This window comes from Macaca mulatta, chromosome 15 (genome assembly GCF_049350105.2).
Source record: "Macaca mulatta isolate MMU2019108-1 chromosome 15, T2T-MMU8v2.0, whole genome shotgun sequence".
Lineage (NCBI taxonomy): Eukaryota > Metazoa > Chordata > Mammalia > Primates > Cercopithecidae > Macaca > Macaca mulatta.
In genome coordinates, this window is record NC_133420.1 from 63,883,427 (window position 1) to 63,908,726 (window position 25,300).

General features: G+C 50.6%; 4 protein-coding genes across 15 annotated transcripts in view; 2 read left to right on the forward strand and 2 right to left on the reverse strand.

Annotated features, from left to right (window-relative positions):
- TMEM8B (transmembrane protein 8B) overlaps positions 1 to 892 on the reverse strand; it is a 39,216-nt gene extending 38,324 nt beyond the window's left edge. Inside the window, exon 1 of one of the 2 annotated variants that reach the window (XM_077965754.1) lies at positions 799 to 892. The gene's annotated coding sequence lies outside the window, so the exon portion shown is untranslated. Of the gene's footprint in view, positions 1 to 521; positions 671 to 798 lie in introns of those variants that run through there. The other variant, XM_077965753.1, reaches the window with a different exon arrangement.
- A 185-nt stretch (positions 893 to 1,077) lies between these two features.
- On the forward strand, positions 1,078 to 3,168 carry HINT2 (histidine triad nucleotide binding protein 2). 2 transcript variants are annotated; one of them, NM_001266678.1, is made up of 5 exons: positions 1,078 to 1,223; positions 2,345 to 2,485; positions 2,580 to 2,684; positions 2,790 to 2,862; positions 2,983 to 3,155. In NM_001266678.1, exons 1-5 carry the CDS (start codon positions 1,143 to 1,145, stop codon positions 3,072 to 3,074), a joined length of 492 nt encoding a protein of 163 aa, NP_001253607.1. In that variant the 5' UTR covers positions 1,078 to 1,142; the 3' UTR covers positions 3,075 to 3,155. The 2 variants fall into 2 exon arrangements, with proteins under 2 accessions (NP_001253607.1, XP_014972820.1); XM_015117334.2 differs by having other exon boundaries at positions 1,080 to 1,223; positions 2,972 to 3,168.
- Positions 3,169 to 3,969: 801 nt separating this feature from the next.
- Positions 3,970 to 6,337, forward strand: SPAG8 (sperm associated antigen 8). Of its 3 annotated transcripts, none has more exons than XM_015117478.3 (7): positions 3,970 to 4,035; positions 4,138 to 4,969; positions 5,094 to 5,268; positions 5,471 to 5,516; positions 5,600 to 5,714; positions 5,843 to 5,923; positions 6,020 to 6,337. In XM_015117478.3, exons 1-6 carry the CDS (start codon positions 3,998 to 4,000, stop codon positions 5,921 to 5,923), a joined length of 1,287 nt encoding a protein of 428 aa, XP_014972964.1. In that variant the 5' UTR covers positions 3,970 to 3,997; the 3' UTR covers positions 6,020 to 6,337. The 3 variants fall into 3 exon arrangements, with proteins under 3 accessions (XP_014972964.1, XP_014972959.1, XP_077821897.1); XM_015117473.3 differs by having other exon boundaries at positions 5,843 to 5,905; XM_077965771.1 differs by lacking the exon at positions 5,600 to 5,714 and having other exon boundaries at positions 5,861 to 5,905.
- A 77-nt stretch (positions 6,338 to 6,414) lies between these two features.
- The window catches only part of NPR2 (natriuretic peptide receptor 2), a 50,440-nt gene continuing 31,554 nt past the window's right edge, over positions 6,415 to 25,300 (reverse strand). Inside the window, exons 1-22 of one of the 8 annotated variants that reach the window (XM_077965012.1) lie at positions 23,655 to 24,925; positions 22,408 to 22,613; positions 15,670 to 15,783; positions 15,241 to 15,376; positions 14,915 to 15,009; positions 14,557 to 14,689; positions 14,247 to 14,331; positions 13,638 to 13,758; positions 13,401 to 13,475; positions 13,118 to 13,195; positions 12,782 to 12,886; positions 12,586 to 12,657; positions 10,352 to 10,511; positions 10,037 to 10,192; positions 9,789 to 9,957; positions 9,484 to 9,630; positions 8,880 to 9,003; positions 8,628 to 8,696; positions 7,430 to 7,604; positions 7,260 to 7,358; positions 6,900 to 6,991; positions 6,415 to 6,767 (exon numbers count right to left, since the gene is read on the reverse strand). In XM_077965012.1, the coding sequence (XP_077821138.1) occupies positions 6,702 to 6,767; positions 6,900 to 6,991; positions 7,260 to 7,358; positions 7,430 to 7,604; positions 8,628 to 8,696; positions 8,880 to 9,003; positions 9,484 to 9,630; positions 9,789 to 9,957; positions 10,037 to 10,192; positions 10,352 to 10,511; positions 12,586 to 12,657; positions 12,782 to 12,886; positions 13,118 to 13,195; positions 13,401 to 13,475; positions 13,638 to 13,758; positions 14,247 to 14,331; positions 14,557 to 14,689; positions 14,915 to 15,009; positions 15,241 to 15,376; positions 15,670 to 15,783; positions 22,408 to 22,613; positions 23,655 to 24,102 (2,925 nt within the window). In that variant the 5' untranslated portion in view covers positions 24,103 to 24,925 and the 3' untranslated portion in view covers positions 6,415 to 6,701. 8 annotated transcript variants of the gene reach the window in all.

The window sequence follows — 25,300 nt, forward strand, 5'->3', positions numbered from 1 at the left end:
CTACTAAAAATACAAAAAAATTAGCCAGGCGTGTTGGCGGGCTCCAGTAGTCCCAGCTACTGGGGAGGCTAAGGCAGGAGAATGGCGTGAACCCGGAAAGCGGAGCTTGCAGTGAGCCGAGATCGCGTCACTGCACTCCAGCCTGGGCGACAGAGCAAGACTCCGTCTCAAAAAAAAAAAAAAAAAGCCAGGCACCGAGAGCTAACTGTATCACACACCTTTTCTGATTAGAAAAGAACAATGAATACATACTCCTTTGCTTATTATAATAGTTATGCGGCAAGATAGGACACTCCTATCTCCGCCTGCTCAAAAAAAAAAAAAACAAATGCAAAAACCACAGAATTTTTAACCTATAGAGTGAATGCGTTAACAAGAACATAGAATTAAGGAAGAATTTCCCTTAGATAAGTACATTAAAATCTCCAAAATGCTCAAGGGACTAAAACTGCCCTTGTGGAGAAAATGCTGCGCATCAGCCCCGCCAGTTAAAACAAATAAGCAAAAACAAAAAAACACACCTCATCCCCGTTCACCTTTAGCCCCATCCCGGGTGGTTCTTGGAGCCAATAAGCGCCGGATGTCCCCAGAGCCCCGCCCTCCTCCTGGCCAAAGCAGCGAGAGGGTCTAAAATAGCCCTTTCTGCAGCAGGTGACGGAGCCACGCCCCCTTCCTCCCCGCGCACCAATAGGAACCAGACCTAAGAGGACGAACCAAGAACGAAAAGCCCCACCCACTCGGGAGCCGCAACCTAGAAGCCAGGGTTGTGTATCAAATCCAACTAGGAGAAAATCCCACCTCCAGGCTCCTTAATCCTTCCAATGGAGCGGAAGTTTCGCTCACAGCGAAACTAGTTAGGGGATCCAATGGGAAAAGAACGTTCACACGGACTACAAGACGAAGCCAATGGAATGGAAAATTGTCCTCGCGTTGGTAGAAGCAGCCAATGAGATGAAAAGAGCCCGCCTCCAAAGTGGCTGCAGAGCCAATGGGACGAATCGTGCCCAGGGGCGCGCTCCAATGGGGTAGCAGGGCTCGCCCGGCCGCCGCTACCGCGCTTCCCCGCTCCCGGACTCCCCACCCCCGGCCGGCCGCGGAGCCGAGTGCTGACCCGGGTGAGAGATTCCCGCGGCTCCGGGAAGATGGCGGCAGTCGTGGTGCTGGCCACCGGGTTGCGCGCGGCGCGCAGAGCCGTGGCGGCCACGGGGGCGCGCGGGGGGCAGGTGAGAAGTGGCGCGGGAGCGAGTAGGGGGTCCTGCGGGCTCCGAAGCCATCCGGGGCCAGGGCTCCCGAAGGCGCGCAGAGCCGCGCAGAGGTCCTGCCTGTGGCCTCTGCCCCTCCGAGGCACAAGCTCCGGGGCTGTGCGGTGAGGTCGAACTGGTGGCTGCAGAGAACGAACTAGTGATGATCCCCGCCCTGCGCAGGCCCTGTCGCCGAGGTCGGGACAGGGTCACTGCAGCGGCTGCCGCCTTCTTTCCACTGCCTGCAGCCCAGCTGGCCCGGTGCCCCCTGCAGGAAATGAGCTTTCTCTTCATGGAGCCAGTGCTCTGCCCTCCTCAGGCCTCTGGCCTCCTAATGAGCACTAGTGTTAACTTCTCTTCTGCACTTGCCAGAAGTGGCTGGGAGGTCAGAGAATTCATTCCCTCCCATTCTCCCCCAACGTGATGCACTGACGTCAGCCTTCTCTGAATCCCCTGGAAACTGGGACTGCCTTACCCGCAGTCCCCTGGGGCTAGGGAAGCAGAGATCACTTAGCTGAACTCTTACCTCCACTCATTCAAGGGACAAGAGTTAAAATTCAGAGTCACATGTGACACCCAGATGAGGGGTCAACTAGTGTCAAACAGGGCGATTGCATTAAAACCTAAATAAAACAGGCGACAAGGCTTAAAGATCAGAAAACAACGGAAATAAGTGGAAATGTACTAACAAGGTGAGAGTGGAAAGAGATTCAAGCCATCGTAAGAGATTATGGAAACCACCCCTTTATTTTAGAAGCTGAGAGAAGGAATTTATCTGAGGTAATTCAGTGGTGTGGTAAGATAGGAACTGAGACCAAAATCCCCAGTATCTCATTCTAGATCCTTTCCCTAAACAGTGCTATATTTCATAGACATGTGAGCAGGAATCAACTGCACTGCTGAATCCTGGATAATAATACTGCCTGTTATCTAACCAGGTCCAGCACCATCTGGCCCTACCCTTTGCTGCTGGTGCTCTAAAATTCAGGAATTTTCCTCCTGGGTGGGAACCACAAATAGGTTCTTAGAAGGACGAAGTTAACAACTACCAGATCACAGGTTCTGCCAGCTCCCTCCTTTGAATATGGTCGATCTACCTTCAGGTCCGAGGAGCTGCAGGTGTGACTGATGGGAATGAAGTGGCCAAGGCCCAACAGGCAACTCCTGGGGGAGCAGCCCCAACCATCTTCTCCCGGATCCTGGACAGGAGCCTCCCAGCTGACATTCTTTATGAGGACCAGCAGGTGGGGTGCTCTTAGGACCCATCCCCTTAGGAATGTTGTCGATACCATCCACCCTGTTGAACTAATGTGGCCTCTGGCCTGTCACTGCCCCCAGTGTCTTGTATTCCGTGATGTGGCCCCTCAGGCTCCTGTGCACTTCCTGGTCATTCCTAAGAAGCCCATTCCTCGGATTAGCCAGGCTGAAGAAGACGACCAGCAGGTGGGAAGAACAGGGCCAGGGTTTGACTGGGAAGAGCCCTGGACCCAGCTAGAGGTCTTGCTCCCTATGAATGAAGCAACCTATGTCCCTCTGCTCTCCCTATAGCTTCTAGGACACCTACTCCTTGTGGCCAAGAAGATAGCAAAGGCTGAGGGCCTGGGAGATGGATACCGACTTGGTGAGTGACTTTTGGCCCTTGGTCCCTCACCTATGAATTCTCATTCCTACTTCTCAATATGATCTTCATTCTTTGACCTCTGCCATGATCCTGACTCCCTAACCCTAAGCTCAATTTCAGTGATCAACGATGGGAAGCTGGGTGCACAATCTGTGTATCATCTGCACATTCATGTACTTGGGGGCCGGCAGCTCCAGTGGCCTCCAGGTTGAAACTGCCAATTGACCAAAGGACACCAGACTCTGGATGCTTGGATGGAAAGGGAAAAATTGACCCTGTGATACTAATAAAACTGTTATCCTTTAATTATGCTCTCTTGTCTTTAATATAAAATTTTATACCACAAAGGGGAAAGAAAACTGATTCAGGGCTATGATGCCCCTTGACTGGTCTGAGTGAAAGACACTGAGGAGGGTCCAACCTGTGGTTAAAGGTTGCCTGCAGATATGTAAGTCTTCTTGACAAGTGGTCCACCCTAGGTCAAGCTTCTAGAAAAGTTAACAGTAGGAATGAGCCTAAATGAGTAGGAAGAAACTGAAAGCCAGAAGAAACTGAAAGCCCATCCTGGCCCTTCTTCATAGGTCAAACCAGGTTCTAAGGGGGCTTAGGAGGAGGGCTGTCAATATGAGGATCTTTTATTAGAGGAGGAGTAATCACCCAAACAAAAAGCGGCTGCCTTTTCACTATTCCATGTCTCACCATTTTGCTCAAGCTAGTTTATTTTCAACCTTAACATTTGTTAAAGACCCTACTCACTTTTGAGAATGAACTAAGCAAACTAAAGGAAAGCTACTGTTGCGTCTCTGCAAACACCAAGTAGGCTGTTACCTAATGCCACAGGCCTGTGCCTGTTTACAACATATCCCCATAAAGCATCACCTTAGAAAACCGCAAAGACTGTTCTGTTCGGGCGTGGAGGGGGAGGTCTTAAGCCAGCGGAACCCTAAAACCCAGTCTGAGGTGGATTGCCGCCGGGACTGGAAAGCGGTCCTCCCTGACAGCACTAGGCTGAAGACTTCCGCCCCGCAGAGGACTTGCTTCCACCCCCACCTGCAAGTCCGCCTAGCTCTACTTCTGCGCAGGCTCCAGGAGTTGTTTGCTGTCTCTATGGCAACCCGGTAGCTGGAGTCTGAAGATGGAGACCAACGAGTCTACGGAGGGATCGCGGTCGCGGTGAGAGCCGCAGCTCTGGCTGCAGGCAGAAGGGGACGAGCAAGGTCAGCGGACTTCCTCTGCTGCGCTTTTGACAGCCTTGTCGTGTTTGCTTTCTTTCAGATCTTTAGACATACAGCCCAGCTCCGAAGGACTGGGGCCCACTTCGGAACCGTTTCCTTCTTCAGATGACAGTCCTAGGTCGGCCCTGGCAGCTGCAACCGCAGCAGCTGCAGCGGCTGCATCAGCTGCTGCAGCTACCGCAGCCTTCACCACCACCAAAGCAGCTGCATTATCTACAAAGACCCCAGCGCCCTGCTCTGAGTTCATGGAGCCATCCTCTGACCCCAGCCTTCTTGGGGAGCCCTGTGCGGGACCCAGCTTTACCCACAATATAGCCCATGGGAGTCTTGGCTTTGAGCCCGGCTATGTTTCCTGTATTGCTCAGGACCCTTGCACTACAACCGACCATAGTTCTAACTCTGACCTTGTTCCAGGCTCTAGCTCTGGGCCTGTTCTTGGCTCCAGCTCAGATGCTGGTCATGGCTCTGGCTCTGGCTCTGGTCCTGGTCATGGCTCTGTCCCTGGCTCTGGCTCTGGCTCTGGTCCTGGCTGTGGCTCTGTCCCTGTCTCTGGCTCTGGTCCTGGTCATGGCTCTGGCTCTCATCCTGGTCCTGCCTCTGGGCCTGGTCCAGGCACTGGCCCTGACTCTGAGCTCAGCCCCTCTATTCCTCCAGGGTTCAGAAACCTGGGGGCAGATCGAGTCCCTAACTATACCTCCGGGAGTCAGCACTGCCCCTGGGAGCCCCAGAAACAACCACCTTGGGAATTTTTGCAAGTTTTAGAACCGGGTACCCGAGGACTATGGAAACCCCCAGACATTAAAGGGAAGCCTACGATTCACTATGAAACATTGCCACGGGGCCAGTGCCTCCTCTACAACTGGGAGGAAGAGGTATTAAAGTTTTGGCCTGCTCCCTTTTCTTGAAGGCTGCCCTCAGTTTCTTAGGGGAGGCAGTAGTTCACATAAGGGTGGGTACCAGAAGGGATATTATAGTCATTCAACTTGGGATCCACAGAGAGCCACCAACCACCTGGATCAAGTCCCAAGCATGCAGGATGGCTCTGAGAGTTTTTTCTTCCGACACGGACACCGGGGACTGCTGACTATGCAACTAAAGTCACCCATGCCCCGCAGCACCACCCAGAAAGACTCCTACCAGCCACCAGGAAATGTCTATTGGCCACTTCGAGGTGTGAAATGTGAGAGAGTGTAGGCCAGAACGAGTCCAATAGTCAGAGGGAAAAAGAGGAAGGAATTTCTGGTGGGGCTGTGGATTGTCCAATGGATATAAGGGCAGAACCCCCAAGGTCTTTCTTCCTTTTCTCAAGTTAGTTTCTTCTGGGCCTCCTTCTTAACCAGACCCCACCCTGCCCACCCCCCACCCTCTCACAGGGAAGCGTGAAGCCATGCTGGAGATGCTTCTGCAGCATCAGATCCGGTAAGGGATTGGGTAAAAGGGAAGAGGGAGGGGGAGGAGAAAAATTGGGTGAGAATGGCCTTGACACCTCTCGGGCTACATAGTAAAGAGGTACAGGCAGAACAGGAACCCACAAGGAAGCTCTTTGAGGTCGAGTCTGTGACACACCATGACTACCGTATGGAGCTGGTGCAATCAGGGACTCCTGCCCCAGCAAAGGTGAGAACCCACTCCCCACCCCCTGCCACTTGCACAGCTGGGCTCTGACAGGCTGTGGTCAAGTAACGGACCCAGAGGTTGAGAGAGAGGGCTGAAGGCCAGGAGTTACTCAGTACCCTCCCTCACAGCCTCACGACTACCGCCAGGAGCAGCCTGAGACCTTCTGGATACAGAGGGCACCACAGCTACCGGTGTGTGAGGGTGACTAGGTATTGGGGGCAGAGCGGGGCAGGAAAGGTAGGGCAGAGTTGTTTTGTTCTGGCTTGGGGAAAGCGAGATCCATCCTCATCCTGGCACTCCTCCAGGGTGTCAGTAACATCAGGACATTGGATACACCTTTCCGGAAGAACTGCAGCTTCTCAACACCAGTACCCTTGTCTCTGGGGCAACTTTTGCCCTATGAACCTGAGAATTACCCCCACCAACTGGGAGAAATCTCTTCCCTTCCCTGTCAGAGAGGAAGGCTGGGTGGTGGAGGGGGTGAATGACTCCTGTCAGGGGTGAGGAGGGAAGTGGGATATGGAATATGGAATCTATTTCTGTCTGCACTAGAGAGGTCAGGAGGAAGTTAATTCTCACTGTACTTGAAGAGGCTTTACATAAAGGGTTCTCTCTCATCCCAAGACTGCTAATTTAGTGATTCTGTGAGTCACTGCGTGCATACCCCACAACCTTTCCTTGGGATTGCCCCATCCCACACTATGACATCAGAACTTTTTTTATTATTGTTTTATATTTGACCAAAATATTCTGGTTTAGATACAGATATTTACAGAAAGTAGGGAGGAAGGGGACCAAGCCAGAGAGGGACAGGTATATGTACAGGGCTGAGCTGCAGAGGGCTACAACTTCCATATAAGGTAGGTTTTTTGTGGCTGTTTTCCATTACATATGAAAATGTCCATTTCTGGTGTGTGCAGACATGGTGGCCACTGCCCACCCAGGTACCAGCAGCAGGAAACTGTCTGACTTGGGAAGAATGGGGGTTTACAGGAGTCCAGGAGGTCCTTTCTGCTCTCCTAAGAGCCAGTATGTTCGCATCTTTCCTTTTCCCTGGAAGTGGGAGAGTGGACAGGATTCAGATGCTTCAGCGTTAGTCCCTTTGTCTCCCTCTCTTTCCCCATGATTCCCATAATCACTTTCACCCCCCTTTCCCATGCCTCCCTCCCCATGGCCTGCCGTCACCTTCATTTCCACATCCCCCCGTAGCTCTAGCTGGAAGCATCCTAGCTCATCTAGGGCATCCTTGGTGGTAGAGGAGACATGGATCTTCAGCGCTGGGGTGGGTGGGATAGGGAGGATGATGGAAAAAGGAATCAAAGAAAAGGCAAAGAATTGGTGATACTGTATAGCACCGTGCCCGACCAACCATTCCAGGGAAGCTCCCAGACCTCCCAATGCATATCTATTAGAACCAAAATATGCCCAAGGATGCAACACTAAGGAACTGTGGTCTCTCAGATTAAGAGATTGGAGGAACTATGAAAAGAAGAAAAGGGCAAGATAAATTGAGGCCAACAGTGGGGCTGAGGGCTAGTGTCTTACCTTGACCATTAGACTCCATTCGAGAAGCAGTGTTCACTGTGTCTCCAAAAAGACAATAACGGGGCATCTTCAGGCCAACAACCCCAGCACAGACTGGCCCTATGAGAAGAAACAGGTTGGGAGAGTCTGGGAAAGGTGGAGATTAGGGCTGGAGTGAGACTCAGCCTTACCAGTATGGACCCCTATGCGTAGCCTCAGCTGGTCATGGGGTCGGTGGCGGATGCGAAAGGAAGAAACTGCATCTAGTAATGCTAGGGCCATACGAGCAATTTCTGGTGCATGCCGTTGACCATTTCGGCCTGGGAGGCCAGATACCACCATGTAAGCATCCCCAATCGTCTCCACCTGATTGAGAGGGGGATTAAAAGGTCACCTCTATTTGTATCCATGGGGATGGGAAAGAGTAGAGGGAGACAAGCTGGACATCATCCTGACATCCTGGAGGCCAGAATATTGACTAGAAAATAAGTGCCATGGTCCTGAGAGTCTAGGGGAGACGAGATGTCAAGGGAGTCTTTAAGTCCTCTTTCTCCACCCAGCACCTGGTGAATACTCAGTACACATTTGCTGAATGAATGAACACCCTGTCTGCAGCAGGACATGGACAAATAGGCTCTGCCATCAGGAAATGGGAAGCAAGACAACAGGCTAAACTCAAGAGGACAGAGGCTGGTAAGGAGGTAAAGCAGGCCCAATGAAATGACCAGACAGCCCAAACTGTCAGGAAGAAAGCAGGCATTTGATGCTGGTAATTGTACCAAAGGTATGTAAGAGAATGAATGTCATTGTTCTGCCACATGCCAAACAATGTTAGGCACTTTCTATACAACAAATCTATTATTCCCATCTTACAGATAAAACAACTGAGGCTCAGGGTGATTCTGTTACTTACCTATAAGGCCACATAGTTAGTAACAAGCCAATATTCAAATTCAGATGATTTTTACTCCCAAGGACAATAAATCCAACTCAATGACTTCAACAAAAAGTTTTACTTTTTAAAATATATTTTCCCTCACCCCACTAAATCAGTCTGGACCCACATCCTATATGATTCTTCCATGTCTGGAGAGGACTGGAGAGAAATGTTGGATTGGCTGCATTTATACTCCAGGGAGATAGGAGCTAAATCTCATGATGGTTCTAATTAGGGAAGCCAAAGGATTCACAAGAAATTCAACTGGAGTGTACAATGACAGTGCTGGAGCTACATCTGTTTACAAAGTACACTCCAGCACCAGGATGCTGGGACCCCTGGAGGGAAAGCTGATCATGGGGTGGGTAAGGTGTGTGGGGTTCAGGGAGACTGGCTTTCAAAGGGGGTCTCTATTAAAGAGTCTTCTATTGAAGAGCCACCCCAGCTCTCACCTTGTAGACATCAAAGTTGTCAATTATGGCATCAAAGCAGGTATACAGGTCATTAAGAAGTGTCACTACCTAAAAGGGATAGAAAAGCAGAGGCCCTGAAACTTGTACCCAACTTTCTAAGAATTCTTAACCCACGAGCCATCACAAGATGTGGGAACTCTAGAACAAACTCATCTTCCCTGTTATCAATGAGGCTTCCCCAGGTCCCTACCCACCCGACCCCACCCGCTACCTCTCACCCATGGCTCTCACCTGCATGGGGGTGCTCTCTGCTGACAATGCTGTGAAGCCAACAATGTCACTGAAGTAGATGGTAACACTGTCAAAGGCCTCAGCCTGTACAGTCTCTCCCCGTTTTAACTGCTCTGCCACTGAACTAGGAAGCAAGGGTGCTGTGTGAGCCAAACTCCAAGAGAGTAGGAGCAGAAGAGAGAGGGAAGGTGCATGTGGCTGCAGCAGATATGAGCTGAAACAAGAAAGCTGGGCTTTGCAAGTGGGAGGGAGGAAAGTGGCTGGGAAGACATTACAGTCAAATGCAAGGTAAGGCGCACAAGTGGCAGGGGCTTTTGAGGAGATCCCTGTGCATGGGAGCTGTCTCAAGTTGGGACTGTTTTACATACACTTGCTGAAGCAAGGGCATGGTAGAGCAGTGTTGTAAGAAGGGATGGGAAGCCAGTAAGAAGGCAGCACAGCTGATGCAAAGACAGAATGACAGCAAAAAATCTATAGCCAGGGGGACTCCCTGTGGCCAGCAGCGTTCTGAGGGTCGGGAGGCAAGTTCGCAGGTGCCTGATGAGGCAGAGCCCAACAGAGCAGAATCCCAAAGGAAAATTCAGGAAGGGGGACAAAGTCTCACTGGGGTAGAATTTGGTAGAGCAGAGCCTCAGCCTTGCGTTTTTCCTCCAGATAGGCCTGTGTGCGTTCCTCCACCAGCTTCTCCAGGTTATTGGCATACTGTTCCATGCGCAGCAGGAGATTGTCCAATATGCTGGTGCCACCCTCCCTGTGGGGAGGCCAGGATATGGCACTTGCTCTAAGATTCTGAAGACTCCCAGGACTTCCTATCCAACCCACCCTCTGGTCCCACCTGCCCCACTTCATGCACTAGGACTAATGAGGCTTCTATCCCTGGGAAGCCCCTGCCCTATAATGCCCTCTCACTTGTTAAAGCGTCGAATGAAGCCCTTAATCTGTCCAAAGTCTGGCCGCTCAGCTGGGTCCTGAGCCCAACATCGCTCCATCAGCAAAACTAGCTCTTCATTCAGCTGGGTCCGGTCAATGCTTGGTCGGAAATATGGCCGCTGACCATTTCGTACCTTCTGGACAATCTCTGAGGGTGATCAAAGGTTTGGATGAGGAACTGAGTTCCCCCAGGAAGAAGAGGCTGTGGGTAGTGGATTGACTCTTACCTTTGGGGCTGAGGTCCAGGCCCTCCAAGTAGAAAGGACCACTGCGAAGTGCTATCTCCTGCAGGATGATCCCAAAGCTATAGACATCAGCCTTCTGCATGCCTGTGGTTGGCAAGGGGTTCCCACTGAGCAGTTCTGGGGCAGTCCACAGCTTCTCTGAAAAGAGGAAACAGGCTGGCCAGGTCCCCCAAAATGGGGTACCCCCAAGCCCACCTGGGCTCATCCCTATATTACTGTCACTCCACCTCCCTCTCCCACCATCCCTAGGTGGAAAGAGCAGCAATATATAAAGTGGGTTGTGGGGGTGGGCCTCACTGGCATAGAGGGCATGGCTGTCATCAGGTTCAGCAGTTGATCGGAAGCTGGCCAGGCCATAGTCTGTGATTTTGAGCACAAAACGACTATCCACCACACAGTTGGAGGACTTGAGACTCCCATGCGATGAAATAATGCTGTTGTGGAGAAAGGCCATGCCCTGCAAGGTACAGATCAAGTCATGGGACTAGATCATATCTGGCTTAGAATACCCTCTCTCCATGAGATGGGCGCTGGCTAGCTGTCTACAGATCTTAGGTCCACAAAAATAATAAGCTGATTTTGGAAGGCATCCTTTGCAGCTTCCACCCAAGGAAGCAGGAAGAACAGAAGAGTCATCTCTTCCTGGTATCATAAGCAGGACACAGGCACCCAGCCACCAGGGACAGGGAAAATGCTTAAAAAGATGGATAAGTGGAGCTACCAGTGACTACCCTGGAAAGGGCAGTCAATCTTGATTAGTGAAGAGAACAGAACTTGGGTGAAGACCAAAATGATATGACACCCATGGTGGCCTCAGATACCTGGCTACTAATTAGAAAGACATGACTTGAGACCCAGGTATCAAGAGTAGCTGGATATACCAAGGAAGACCAGTTGTAAACTTAAATGCATAACCATGTGTAGGTGGGCAAGTCCGGGTAGAGGAGGAATAAGATCTACTAGAGGGAATGCTGGATCAGAGAGAAAGTACAGAACATCATAAATCAGAAAAACCTGGAAAATGGACAAAATCTGCTAAGCCAGTGCAGAAGCCTAAAACTGCTGGCTCCGTGGGTCCACAGAGGGAAGAACATTTGCCTCTGAAGAGCTGAAAGACGGCCTTAAAGGCCGGGCTCAGTGGCTCATGCCTGTAAACCCAGCACTTTGGGAGGCCAAGGCTGGCAGATTGCTTGAGCCCAGCAGTTCAAGACGAGCCTGGGCAACATGGTGAAACCCCATCTCTACCAAAAATACAAAACTGAGCTGGGCACGGCAGCACACGCTGTGGTTCCAGCTACTCAGGAGGCTAAGGTGGGAGAATCACTTGAGCCCAGGAGGTCAAGGCTGCAGTGAGCAGTGATCTAGCCACTACACTGTAGCCTGGGCAACAGAATAAGACCCAGTCTCAGGAAAAAAAAAAAAAAAAAAGTCTTAATGATGCTCCCCAAAAATGAAACCCTAGGAGCCACCCAAGTCCGTTCAGGTGAGACAGAAAGAGGATACAAGGTTCAATATGCTAATGAAAAACATTTTTGTCTAAATGTTTAGCTCTGGACTTAATTCATAACTCTAATGTCTAATCTCTAATCTCTATGAACTCTTCCTTTTTATTTCTTTTGGTATCAACAAAACTTTTGGGAATCTCTGAAGTTGTGAATTTACTTGTGTGGAAACTGTGCAAAGGATGCCTTCAAAAATCACAGGATTAGGCTTCTGGCTTTGTTGTAAATCACTTTTCCACCAAATCACTATTCTCTCAAGAGTCGTGTTTTTCTTATATTTATCATCACTCCTCTAGTTGAGCATGACATTGGCTTTACTAATATTTTATCTCTCACTTGATAGCAAATTTTCACACACAAAAAAATACTTTTTAAATAATTTCATGAGAAGTTAGCAGAAAACCAAAGCTAGCTTCAAATACAGCATGGGGTGATCCACTGGGATGCTCACTGGCTATGAGACTTATTTCAGAAAACCTGTCCAACTCATGCAAGATTCTATTTTATGTTCCACAAATCCATGAGCCTCTGAGTCATTTGAATATAGCTGAAACCTAGTATAACAGAAGAGTACCAAAGGTTTTTAATACACTCTTCCTTGGTTTCTCTTAGTTCTACTAGTAAAAGTTCCTTTTTTAAATTTCAGTTTTCTGAACAAAAGGGCAGACATGCCCAAATATTGGTCAGAGAGTAAAATAATGAGAGGAAATATAGGAGATAAATATGTTCAGAGACCCCACTCATTTTATGAGCTCTTCGAGGTAAAAGAGATGATGGAAAGAGACCTGAGATATTTAAGACAGAAAGACAGAAACTCTCTACAGGGACAGGACTCCTTGTGGCAGGTAAAACTCACTCTCCCAGTTATGAGTCCCAGACTCCTTATTTACCCATTATTACCCCCCCATGGGAATAAGGGGAGATGAGAGAACAGGACTTTCAGAGGACTAGAAGGAGAAAAACCACAATCAAAGAACAGTGGAAGTGATTTAAAAGTGGATGAACTTTTAAGGAGTGGGGAAAACTCACCTTAACAAGGTCATTAATGAGTGAATAACGAAACATCCAGTCCAAGTTGATGCTGTCATTTTCTAGAATATCCTGGTAAGTGACATGGAATAGATTGTCTGTCCTGGTCCCACTAGCTATCACCTGACATAGAGTCAGTATAATTTTGGGTCTATCCTCCCCACCCCTGCCATAATCTCCTACACCTATCTCTCACCTGTAAACTCCCACGAGGACAATATTCAGTGACAATGCAAATGTTAGGAGGGTCTATGCAGGCGCCAATGAAGCGAGTGAGGTGGTTGAACTGAACATCTCTCATCTGGCAGAAAAAAACAATGGGAAGGATAAGAACATTGGAAGAGTTAAAAATTAGATACAGAAACTTACCACTACATACGAGGACCTTTCTCTTAGTTGTATCTACAATTTTAAAATCATTTATAAATCAACCCCTTGCCCGTCCAGCCAATTTTACTATTTCGTAGTTTTCCCCACTCCTCTTCCCCATCCCTGTTTACCCCTCACCCTCAACCCATCCTCCGTTACATACATGTTTGAGTTCGAACAGAACCTGCCGGGTTAGCTCAATGCGCTTCTTATTCACGTGTTTGATGGCGACAACATTTCCCTGATGGTGGGAGTGAAAGGGGAAAGGAAAATGAATATCGGAAGTTCTGGGTGCAAGGAAATGCTAGAGAGCAGTGGAAGCATCCAGGAGCTCAGCTGGGCACAGAGAGGGGGGTATGAGGGGCAGAGGTGCAGGGGCAGAGGTGGCAGATGGGGATGAGAAAGGATGAAATGGTGGGGACCAGAACAAGCAGATGACTGTTCACCTTGAAGTGACCGGTGTTGGCAAAGATCTGGTATTTCCCATGGGCTGTCATGAGCGAGCCGTAACTGGATCCCCGCTGGGGCCAAGGGCAACATGGAGGCGGAAGGATGAAAGGAACATTAGATGATGGTGGTAGTGCAGGGGCTATCATTACAAGCCAATGTGCTGGGAGAGATCCAGGGTAAGAAGGGACAGGAACTCAGAGGGAGGCAGAGGGACAGCTGAGACAAGGGCTCACCAGCGACAGTGTGAGGCGACTGCCTGCACCTTTGTGATAACGCTCTGAGTTGCCAAACTGCAGTTCTTCCCAGCGAATGCGCCACAACATGCTAGCCAGCTCCTTCTCCAGCATCAGCTTTCTGTAAGGACTGCACACCTCAGTTGACTGGCAAGCCAAATCCTGCCACCCCCAAGCCAACAGCGGGGTTGCAGGGGCTTCCCTGCAGCTCCTGAAGCTGCAACTGTTACACCTAAGAGATAGGGCTGGAAGATGAGGCTGCATTCTCGGCATATCTGGCACATGCCCTATGCTCACTAACAAACACAGAGATTGGGGGTGAAAGTTCTTTCCTAAAAGAAGACCAATGGAAAATTCACCTTTGATCTTAACCCCACTGAAAAACACTAGTTAGTATATCCAGTCTAGAACCAAAAGTGGAACAAACACCTAGGCTAAAAGACAACTAAAGAGAGAGGCTAGAGAGGAAGACACTGTTGGATCTAAGAAACAACCAGCAAATTAAGAAACCTGCTACCCTATCCCACATTATAGTGACCACCTGGCTTCAGCCAGAGGCTGTGTGGCAGTGGGGGTAGGGAGTAGGTCAGCGGGAAACACAGAACTCACCGGAAAATTAGGAAGCTGGAAACACCAAACATGATGAAGGTGATTCCTGTGCCCAGAGCCACAATTGCCAGAGTTGAAAGTGGAGCTGAAGGGGAGATAGAGACCCTGAGGAAGACTGTGTGTGGACTTGGCAGAATGGAGAATGGGGTGCATAGGTGCATAGACAGATTCCTTGGGAGTAGGAAGAAATGAGGGAGGGATGCAGACGTAAAGGCAGAAGCACAGTTAAGAGTGGAGGGTCAGTGAGGGTGGAGACCACGAATGGAAAGCAAAGGGAGGAAGGTTGCTCCCAGTCCCTGCACACACCCACTTTTATCACAGGATGGGTCGTCCAAGTCAAAGGCACAGGGGGGATTGTCCGAGGGAGGAGCCCCCTTCACCCAGGGAATAGGCCGTCCCGTCCACCAAATCTGCTTCTCAGCTCCCGAGTAGTGGGCTGCAGGCTATAAGGAAGCAAAAAGCTGGGCCCACAGGCCTACTCCCACCAGCCTCCTCCCCAGACCCCAGCTGTTTTGCTGCTTTTCTCCCCAGCCTACCACCCAGCCAGGATGCAGCACCAGCAGATAAAACAAGTCCCTCCTCTAGTACTTTTGGTTCTGCCCCCACTGAACCCTTGAAAGCTGAATTTTGCAAGGCCACACTCTCTTCCCTGCCTCCTCCCCCATCACCTGAAAGTCCCCAGAATCCAGGTCTCCCATGGCCCACAGGACAAAGTCAGTCTCCCGGTCATTGTTCTTGTCCATGACAACCAGTCCAGTTACACCTAAGATAGAAAAGAGTGTCCTTACTGTGAGTTCTACCCTGGGCTCCTCTCCCACTCACCCATGCCTACGGCTCCCTCAGAGTCTGCCCCTCCCTGATCTTGAGGTGTGGGCACCTCTGCCACATTCACTAACCCCCACTAAAGCTGTGGTGACCCTGACATCTGTTTCATCTTCAGCCCACTCTATTCCTGACGTCAGCCCTCAGACCCCCATCGACCCCTCTTCATTACCATGGTATCTTCGTCCCTGCATCTTCTCCACAATTCGAAGTCCATCCTCCCGGGTGCCTCCTTCCTGTATTGTCTCGTTCAGGACTTCAGCATATAGCAGGATCCCATCATAGAAACAGCCAGCGATGAGGTTCATCTGGGGGTGGCAACTTCAGCAGTACTCTCCAAATGTCCTGCAAGGTCCCTTGCCCACTCTCTGGGGTCTCCCTTCTACCTAGTCTCTCTACTGGTTTGCTTTCTTCCCTCCTCTCGTTCCTAAAGTGCCATCCCTTCCTAACTACTCCCTAGAGCAGAAGGAAAAATCCTGGATGGAAGTGGATACCCCCCAAAGTTGGGCTTGCTCCACAGCCAAGACTTGATGCTGAGTTTGGGAGAGAAGCCCTTCCCCAAAGCCTGGTCTGACTCTCAGGAAGGGAGAGATCTACTTACCAGGGAAGGGCCCAGCTCCACACCAAAGTCTTCCCGGGCTCTTATCAGCAGACGATTCTGGAATTCCTGATACTCAGGATTTGGGGGTTCTCGGTATGTGATCACCAATACAGTCTGTACCAGCAGCATATGGGGAAGAGTGAACAGGATTCAAGATAGGCATTAGGGGAAGAGAAGATGCAGGACAGGGAAACTTGGTAAAATATACACAATATAAAATATACACGGGTGTGTCTGAAGGCTTTGAAAGGGCTACTAACCTCTGTGTGTGTGTGTGTGTGTGTGTGTGTGTGTGTGTTGTGTTTCATACATCTGGGAAGAGGGAGTGGCACTCCTCCTGAAAGGTAGATAGGACTGGTTCTGGGAAGGTGGAAACTGGCAAATAATAGTCAACCCCATCCCCAAAGCCCAGCCCAACATCTTCCAGAGCTCCCTTCCAGCATCCACGTTCCCGCCAGGCCACCACAGCTCACATTGCTCCTCTGTCCCATGTTTTCTGGGTATCTGCTCATGACTAAGGACAACACCCACCAACAGCTCCTCTCTGAGGTGTTAATCACTGTTAATGTCATCAGTAAAATACTGACATTGTCATTGGGCCACTTGAACACAGTGTCTCTGCCCAGTGAATTAAGAGAGATTTCAGGCCCTATGACAACTGAGGGAGATCCTTTGAGACAGTTATTCCACCTGTGAAGAGCTGTGTGCTCATCCATTTAACATGTGTGGAACACCTACCACAAACAGCACTGTCCTGCTCACTGAGTAACAGATGTGTCACAGTCACATGCCCACACACATTTCACAGGTAAGCAAATGACACGTGATCTCAGCCATGCACACATCTCACTGGAGCATGAGTCAGCATCTCTGTCTCTCACCGAAGTGCCTGCTTGGCTCCCATTAGTCTCACACGTTTCTCCTGCCTGAGCTGCTGGACCTCCCAGCCTCAGGCCCTGCCTCAGGCCACATAGTCACTGAGACCAACCTCTGCTCCAACAGGAAACTGGCATCACAACTTCAAGGAAAGACTTCAGTTCAATATATTTTGTGAAACGTGACTTTGTGAAATGATAATTTAAAATCTGGTCATTTCTCCCAGTTTTGTTTATTCTTGTCGTAGAAAGTACACATGGACCATAGAGGTACGCTGCACTAGACACATCACATATGGCCTATTATGTATCAATTCATTTCAGATAGGAAATAATAAAGTCTATTTCTAATATGCATTCATTACATTAGACTGCAGCTTGCCTCAAGATATCATTATTCTTACTAGAGCATTTGGCTCCCTGATTACACACTTCTAATATTCTCCCAGTCTCAGGTAGAAATTTTTTAAAAAGACAAGGGAGGCCGGGCACAGTGGCTCACGCCTGTAATCCCAGCACTTTGGGAGGCTGAGGCGGGCGGATCACCTGAGGTCGGGAGTTCGAGACCAGCCTGACCAACATGGAGAAACTCCGTCTCTACTAAAAATACAAAAATTAGCCGGGCGTGGTGGCACATGCCTGTAATCCCAGTTACTCGGGAGGTTGAGGCAGGAGAATCACTTGAACCTGGGGGGCGGAGGTTGTGGTGAGCCGAGATCATGCCGTTACACTCCAGCCTGGGCAACAAGAGCGAAAAAAAAAAAAAAAAAGACAAGGGAACTGAGGAAAGGGTTGAAACAGTTCATTCAGTAGCACCTGTTCCAAGAATTAAAGAAAGAGGTAGAATATTTTTGACAAGCAATATAAAACGTTAGGAAAAGGCAGGGCGCGGTGCCTCATGTCTATAATCCCAGCACTTTGGGAGGCCAAGGTGGGCAGATCACGAGGTCAGGAGATCGAGATCATCCTGGCTAACACGGTGAAACCCCATCTCTACTAAAAATACAAAAAATTAGCTGGGCATGGTGGCGGGCGCCTGTAGTCCCAGCTACTTGGGAGACTGAGGCACAAGAATGGTGTGAACCTGGGAGGCAGAGCTTGCAGTGACCCAAGATCGCGCCACTGCACTCCAGCCTGCGCGACAGCGAGAGTCCATATGAAAAGAAAAAAAAAAAAGTCAGGAAAAGAGCGAGAAAAGATCAGGTTCAACACAATTTATATTTCAATAAAGGCCGATGAAAAGTTTTTAACATATTTTTAACACAATTCTCTAGGTTGGCTGGTTTGCTAGGCTAGCAGTTATCAAACTTTTTGGTCTCATAATCACTTTGCACTCTTTTTTTTTTTTTTTTTTTTTTTTTTTTTGAGACGGAGTCTCGCTCTGTCGCCCAGGCTGGAGTGCAGTGGCGCGATCTCGGCTCACTGCAAGCTCCGCCTCCCGGGTTCACGCCATTCTCCTGCCTCAGCCTCCCGAGTAGCTGGGACTACAGGCACCCACAACCGCGCCCGGCTAATTTTTTGTATTTTTAGTAGAGACGGGGTTTCACCGTGGTCTCGATCTCCTGACCTTGTGATCCGCCCGCCTCAGCCTCCCAAAGTGCTGGGATTACAGGCGTGAGCCACCGCGCCCGGCCCACTTTGCACTCTTAAAAATTATTAAGGACCCCCAAATAAAGTTTATTTATGTGGACTATATCAGTATTGACCATCTTAGAAATTAAAACTGATAAATTTTGAAAATGCAAGAACACACAAGTACACCTTCTATAGCTGTCCAAGTGATGACATCATCATGCCATGTAACTTCTGGAAAACTTTACTACACAATCACAAAAGAACAAGCATGACAGGCAGATAAGATCTTAGTATTATTTTTAAATAGTTTTGACCCCATGGTCCCCCTAAACTGCTATGCTAGAACTGTTTTTGCTGTGGTTACTAGTTATAGTTGTAGTACCAAAAGACAAAAATGAAAAACAAACCAAAAAACCCCAACCTCAAACAGTTTCTGGGCTTGCTCAGGGGCTTGAGATTGTTTAGATTGTTTAGGATAATTGTGTCTCATTTCACAGTGGACCCCAGGTGGAAAAAACAAGCAAAGGCCACCACAAACGGGTGCAGTAGTGGGTGGGAGCCAGCAACACACCTAGGAAATGTACACCGTCAGGAGGCACCTGCCTCTACCTGCGGACCCGCCCACTGAGACCTGCCCTGGCAACGGCAGGAGGGTGGTCAACGGTGGCCTGACAAGACGAGTGATCTCCAAGCCCTTGGTTTGGTGCTTTCTTCCATTCTTTTTTTTTTTTTTTTTTTTTTTTTTTTTTTTTTGAGACGGAGTCTCGCTCTGTCACCCAGGCTGGAGTGCAGTGGCGCGATCTCGGCTCACTGCAAGCTCCGCCTCCCGGGTTCACGCCATTCTCCTGCCTCAGCCTCCCGAGTAGCTGGGACTACAGGCGCCCACAACCGCGCCCGGCTAATTTTTTGTATTTTTAGTAGAGACGGGGTTTCACCGTGGTCTCGATCTCCTGACCTTGTGATCCGCCCGCCTCAGCCTCCCAAAGTGCTGGGATTACAGGCGTGAGCCACCGCGCCCGGCCCTTTCTTCCATTCTTGCCACTGGTGCTCCCTGCATGTAACCCAATCTCATGCTGGTCATGCAGGTTATGACCTATGCCTGGGTTTCTAACCCTGCAGTCCTCCATTGACCAGCCTGGGCCTCTGGATCCTCAGAGCCTGGTCATTGCTTATTTAGTTCCACTCAATCTTTTCTTCCCTATCCTGGTTGATCACCTAGTTTACATTACTTGCCAGCTCTACTCCTGTCTAGATGAATCCCTCATCCTATCCCCCTCTCCCCAACACACACCTAATTCAATTCAGCAAATATGTGTTAAACACCTACTATATACTAGACATATGGAATATGAAGATGAGCATGATCCCTGCCCTGGAGCAGCTAGCTCTAAATGGGACAGAAAAATCATATCAACATACTTGATTTCAGAGCTCTCTCCCCAGTAGCCAGTATCAATACAGCATGAGCTAGGGCCTTTCCTTGAGCATGATACCCTCCTGGAAAAGCTGTGGGCATCTGTGTCAAGGCCTCCTTTCCTCTATTGCCACCTTTTCCAGGCTGGCCTGGTCTGGGACCTCAGAGGGCCAGTGTCTCTGGGAGAAGGGCTCTTGCTTGGCTGGAGCTAACTGCCCAACTTCCCTCAGCCCCTCCCCTGCTTCCACACTGGAAGGTGGGGGGGAGAGGCGGGGCACCTCATCACCCCTCAGCCCCACCTACCCAAAGCCTTGACCTTCCTGTCAGCATATTCCTGGCTGCCTAGTTCCCTTCGCTTGTGTTGCAGCAAAGGCTCCCTCTTTATTTCTGTCTGAATAATGCCCACAGTGAGGGGGAGAACTGAGAGTTAATTGATATAACTGATTATTGGATGACTAGATCCCTCCTCTCCCTACCCTTAATGCTGGGGACCCTTGGCTGGCCAATAATTCTCACAGAAGAAAGCGAGGCTTTTCTTCCACAAATAGAATACAGCCAGCAAGGCGCAGTGGCTCACGCCTGTAATCCCAGCACTTTGAGAGGCCAAGGCAAGAAGATCATTTGAGCCCAGGAATTTGAGACCAGCCTGGGCAATATGACAAGACCCCATCTCCACAAAAAATAAAAAATTAGATGGGCGTGGTGGCATATGACTGTAGTCCCAGCAACTCGGGAGGCTGAGGTGGGAGGATTGCTTCAGGCTGGAAGGTCAAGACTGCAGTGAGCAGCTGTGATCACACCACTGAACTCCAACCTGGGCAACGGAGTTGACTCAAAAAGAAAAAGGATATCACCAGGAAGGTTATGGAGTGCTCCCATCTGAGAGGGCCACAGATCTTCTGAAGTCCACACCAGCTGAGGTATAATCCCCTCGTTCTTCTCTTCATAGCACTCTATTCCTTTCCCCTTTATGTTTTAGTAACACATCACAATATGTTTCTACATTTGTATTTATTTTCTTACTTGTTTACTGCCTGCCCATCCTACCAAATGTAAACTCCAAAAAGGCAGGAGCTAAGTCTGGTATGCTCTCCCTTGTATGCCAGTACCTAGCACAGTGACTGGACATGATAGGTGCTCAGTAAATACTAATGAAATGAGTCAGCCTTCAAATAAATCAAACACTGACTGAATAATATGGTTAGTTCTATCACAGATGGAGTTAAGCAAAAGAGTGGGAAATTCAGTCCCACTTAGGGATTCTGGGATCATTTCCTAGAAGGGAAAATAACTGGTATGAATCTTAAAGAATATGGAAGCATTACCCAGACAAAGGTGAGAAGATTGTTTTAGGAAAACATTATAGCATAAACAAAACCTGTCCTGCCACTGCCCATATTCAAGTGTGACGATCACAGACTCATTCTCAGGCATGTAAACAGCTATGTCATCCACAGTCAGACACACACACTCGTCAGTCGCAACCAAATATATAATCACAGCCACATAAAACCTTACTCACTGGAGAAGAATGGCCACCCAGGTCCAGCCCTTATACACAGCTACTTAGGACCAAATAATCCCAGAGTTTAAAGGACCTTAAGGTTATCCCATAAGCCACCTCCCATCCTTCTTGGTAAAAAGGAGGGATATGGATAAATACATGGGAAACACTTATATGAGGGAAGGAAGAGCATTCCAGACAAAAGGAAAAAGAACATAAAGGCATAGGAGCAGGAAGGCCCTGGGGTTGGGGGAACTCAGAGAGGCCTGGTGGTTTGCAATTCTCAGCATGAGGGTACCAGGAGGTAAAACTGAAAAAGTGGTTTCAGAACAGACTGCAGAAGGTCTTAAATGTCACAATAAGGAGTCGGGATTTTATTCTCTAGAACACAAGTCACTGAAAGTTTTGAGCAGGAGTGAAATGAACAGAGTCATGCCAACATTCCCCACAAATTTTCTGAAATCTGAAATGCATTTCTTTCCATTCCTGCTATCATCACACTAGTTCAAGCATATCACCTCACCCCCTTCTAACCTGTTACAATTGGTCTCACTGCCCCAGGTCTCCCTCTCTTCTAATCCTGAATTCTGTCACTACTGTATATTTATCTACACACACACACACACACACACACAAAAAGTCAAGGACCCCAAATTCAAGTCCTAGTGCATTAAGACTTAGAGGTCTCCTTAATCTGATTATACCTTTGCAACTTTATTTCCTGTATCTTCTTTAAGTGAACCCCTCATTCTTGTCAGGTCAGTATCTTCCTGCTCTCTCAAACACGCCCATTCCTATCTTTTTCTCTTTGCTCAGGATGCCTGGATCTCCTCTCCCACTCTAACTATGAATATGACATCTATCATTAAAGTCACAATAGGGTCTCACTTTCTGTATAAAAGTTTTCCCTAAACACAGCCCACATTGACTCTTCCTCCTCTGAGCCACTAAAGTTCTTAGTGTCTGTTCCAGGACACATAATCATACCCTTTCTCAAACTTTGTCTAACTGTACCAGAATGATGCCTCACCTCTCCATAAAGAGTGGAAGCCCACCCAAGGGTTAGGATCAAATCTTTTCCTGAACTTTTCTCCCCCACAATATAGCCTACTACTGGCACTTAGGAAAGTCAGTGTTTTAGGATTTTGGAGGCAGCCAAAGTCAGTCTTGGCAGCAAGCACACTAAGGGTCACAAAAGTAGAGAAGTAAGAAAGGGTGACACTAGACTCAGAACGCCTCTGTTCATTTTACTCCTGTGGCTCACAATTCCTCCCTGGTTCGTAGGGTTTCTGTGGGGTCTTGTGAGAGATAGGGAATTTCCAACGAAGCACCTCTTCCCCCTCCTCCTTCAGATTTGGCTCAAATGATACCTGAAAGGCCTCTCTGAGGGCCTGGGCCTGTTCCCGGGTGCGATTGTCCTGCCAGGGCCGGCCTGTAGCACGTGTGGGGCCTGCACGGAGACTCTCCCCAAAGACATCCAGGTAAAAGAAGACATAATCCCCATTGGTCAGATTCTCCCTCTGGGCCTGAAGCAGGATCTCATGCAGCATCTCCAGAGGGCCGCAGATATACACAACTGGGAGCAGGTACATGACAGAGGAGCACCCTGAGAAAGTATCCAGGTGCCCCACACAGCCCCCTCTCTGAATCACTGGGATGTCCCTCTTCAGCAAGAAAGAGAGTGCCCTAACCTATCAACCCCAAAGCAGATGCTCCACAGCCTGCACCCCTTGGAGTCCACCATAAGTACCCTGGGACCATATGGACCATCTGGCAGAAGTCAGAGCCTGTCCAGACCCCAGAGGAAGGGACCTGTCACTCTCAAGCCCCTCCCTTTCCCAGAGCTTCCCTTGCTGCTCCCCACCCAACCTGCCTCACTCCCTGACTCTTCCCTGCCCTTCCCTGGGCTCAAAGGCACTGACAGCACAGATTTCTCAGTATGAGCTTTACCTGTCTTTCCCAAATCTGCTGAGCCTTGAGCCCGTTCGTGGAGCCCTCATTATTTTTACACCACCAAGGGGTCTTGGCGCCCAGTCTGGGTGGTAGCTCTGATCACAGACAGGGCACATTTCAGAGTGGCCATCAATCACATTCACTACTCTAGGGCGCACACATTGCTCCTGAAACTTAATATCCCCTCATTTTCACATTCCACCTTGATACAAGCTTCACCCCTCATGCTCTCTTTTGCCTTGTTTGCATCTGCTTAGGGTGTTCACGAGCTCCCATCATGAAGCCTTGGCCCTCTCACAGGTGCTCTGTCCATGTGTGCTTCTTGATCCCAACCACCACATACAGCTGCTCAATGCTTATCTCCATCTACAGTTCCCCAGTGCTGAGCTTTAAGGACACAGCGACCCTCCTCCCCTGACCCTAAAATAGCCCGGGCCACACTCACTGCGCCCGTTGGCCCGGATGAAGTGGGTGGCCTGCTCAGGGCCCCCTGGCTCTCGGGCATACACCTGGTGCTGCACACTGAGGTTGCTGCCCTGCAGGGCCTCAAAGACGCCCTCGATGGTGAAGTAGTGAGGCCGGTCATCTGTGCGAGCATCCAGGTACAGCAAGGCAGCACGGGCAGTCCAATTGAAGTGCCCGTGTAGTGTCACCACAAACTCACCCAGCTTGGGAGCAGAGGGGCCAGTGCGAACCAGGGTACGATAATGGTCATTCTTAGCCGAAAAACCAGAGGCCACAGCACCCGCAGTCAGCAAGGGAAGGCGCCAATGGGAGGCAAAGCGGGCCACAGAGGCAGCAGGGTACACGCAACCAGGGCCTAACAGCAGGTCGGGGTCATGGTACAGCTTGAGGTCCACAGCGCTCAGTGGTGCCAGGTACTCAGAGCAGGCGCCTTCCAGTTCGGAGCTGACAAACCGCAGGTCCACGGGCAGTGCCCGGCCCAGCGCCTCCACAGCTAGTGCCACAGCGGGTCCCACCCGTGGCCAGGCCCAGGCATAGCTCAGGTTGTGTTCTGGCAGCACCACCGCCAGCGTCAAGTTCCGCGCCCCGGGAGGACGCACCCCACCTGCCAGGGCTGCCACCAACAGCAGGAGTGATGGCAGCGCCATGGGGATAAAGCAGCAGCCCCACCGCCCCCAGAACTTGGGGCTGCTCTGGCCTACAGGGGAGACACGAACACCCCCCAGCCTGGAGCCTGGGGAAGAAGGCCAGGAAGAGAAGGAGGAGTAGGCTAGGTAGGCTGGGATGCAAAAGGTGCTGGGGGCCAGGGAGAGGATAGAGAGATGGGAGGAAGGCGGGGGGGCGGGCAAGGAGTGGGCTACCAGCCTAAGGCAAGGACTGAGGACTGAGAGCGGGGTGGCAGGGGGAGGGAGGCGCCGAGGGGTCCTGCGGCCGGGATGGGGACAGTGCGAGGTGAAGTAGCCTGATGAATCCAAAGCTGAGAAGGAAAAGGGGATCTGGGACTGGGATGGGGTGGGGGTGGGAGGCGGGTGGTTCAAAGAAACGGCCTGGGGGAACCTCACAGCTGAAAGGGCCGGGAGGGCATGAGGACGCTGCGACACATAGGACCAAGGGGGTAAGGTGGGAGGGTGCCCGCGCCGCGGAAGGACGGACTGGGATCATGGGCAGGCGGGGAGCGAAGCGAGGCCTGGGCCGGAGGGCAGGGGAAGGCAGGGGTAAATCTCCCTGTGAAGACTTCTTCCGAAGCTCCTGCTTGGACTAACGGGCCCGGGCGCTGGTCCCATCCGGAGCTACGGCGGCCCCGCCCGTGTCCCCGCTCCTCTCTGCTCCGCTTCTCCTGGGCCCCGGCGGCCGGCCCTGCCCGGCGCTTCCTCCCGCCCCCCGCCTGGGCCCCGCGCGCGCCGCTCGTCCGGGTCAGGTCGCCTCGGCCCGGCCCGTCTCCGCTCGCTGCGCCGGCGGCCGAGTGCGACTCCCCCGGGCAGGCCGCCCGCCCCCGCCCCTCCCCCGCTGCCCCTCCTCCTCCCTCCCGGCCCCACCCTCCGGCGCCGGCTGCCTTCCCCCACCCCCCACCCGGGCGCTCCGGACCGCCAGGTCCCAAACCCACCCGGGTGAGCACTTGGGGGCTCCGCACCAAGGCCTCGCCGACCAGCAGGATTCCCGGGCGCTCCCTCACTCTCAGGGCCTACCCCGGTCTCCCCCACGCCCCTGGTCCCCCCGCCGCCTCTCCTTCCATCTCACACACGCCGGCGACCCCAGGGTTTGTCCTCTTCCCCTCGCTTAGCCCGCTCTTCTTGGGTCTCCCCTGTGAACTCCCTGAGTCCCTCAGTGGCTCCAGTCTCCAGGAAG

Coding starts and splice junctions, on each gene's coding strand:
- HINT2 (NM_001266678.1), top strand. CDS start 1,143: ATGGCGGCAGTCGTGGTGCTGGCCACCGGGTTGCGCGCGGCGCGCAGA. Junction 1,224..2,344: donor CGGGGGCGCGCGGGGGGCAG/GTGAGAAGTGGC, acceptor ATCTACCTTCAG/GTCCGAGGAGCTGCAGGTGT. Junction 2,863..2,982: donor GGGAGATGGATACCGACTTG/GTGAGTGACTTT, acceptor GCTCAATTTCAG/TGATCAACGATGGGAAGCTG.
- SPAG8 (XM_015117473.3), top strand. CDS start 3,998: ATGGAGACCAACGAGTCTACGGAGGGATCGCGGTCGCG. Junction 5,269..5,470: donor TGTCTATTGGCCACTTCGAG/GTGTGAAATGTG, acceptor ACCCTCTCACAG/GGAAGCGTGAAGCCATGCTG. Junction 5,517..5,599: donor CTTCTGCAGCATCAGATCCG/GTAAGGGATTGG, acceptor CGGGCTACATAG/TAAAGAGGTACAGGCAGAAC.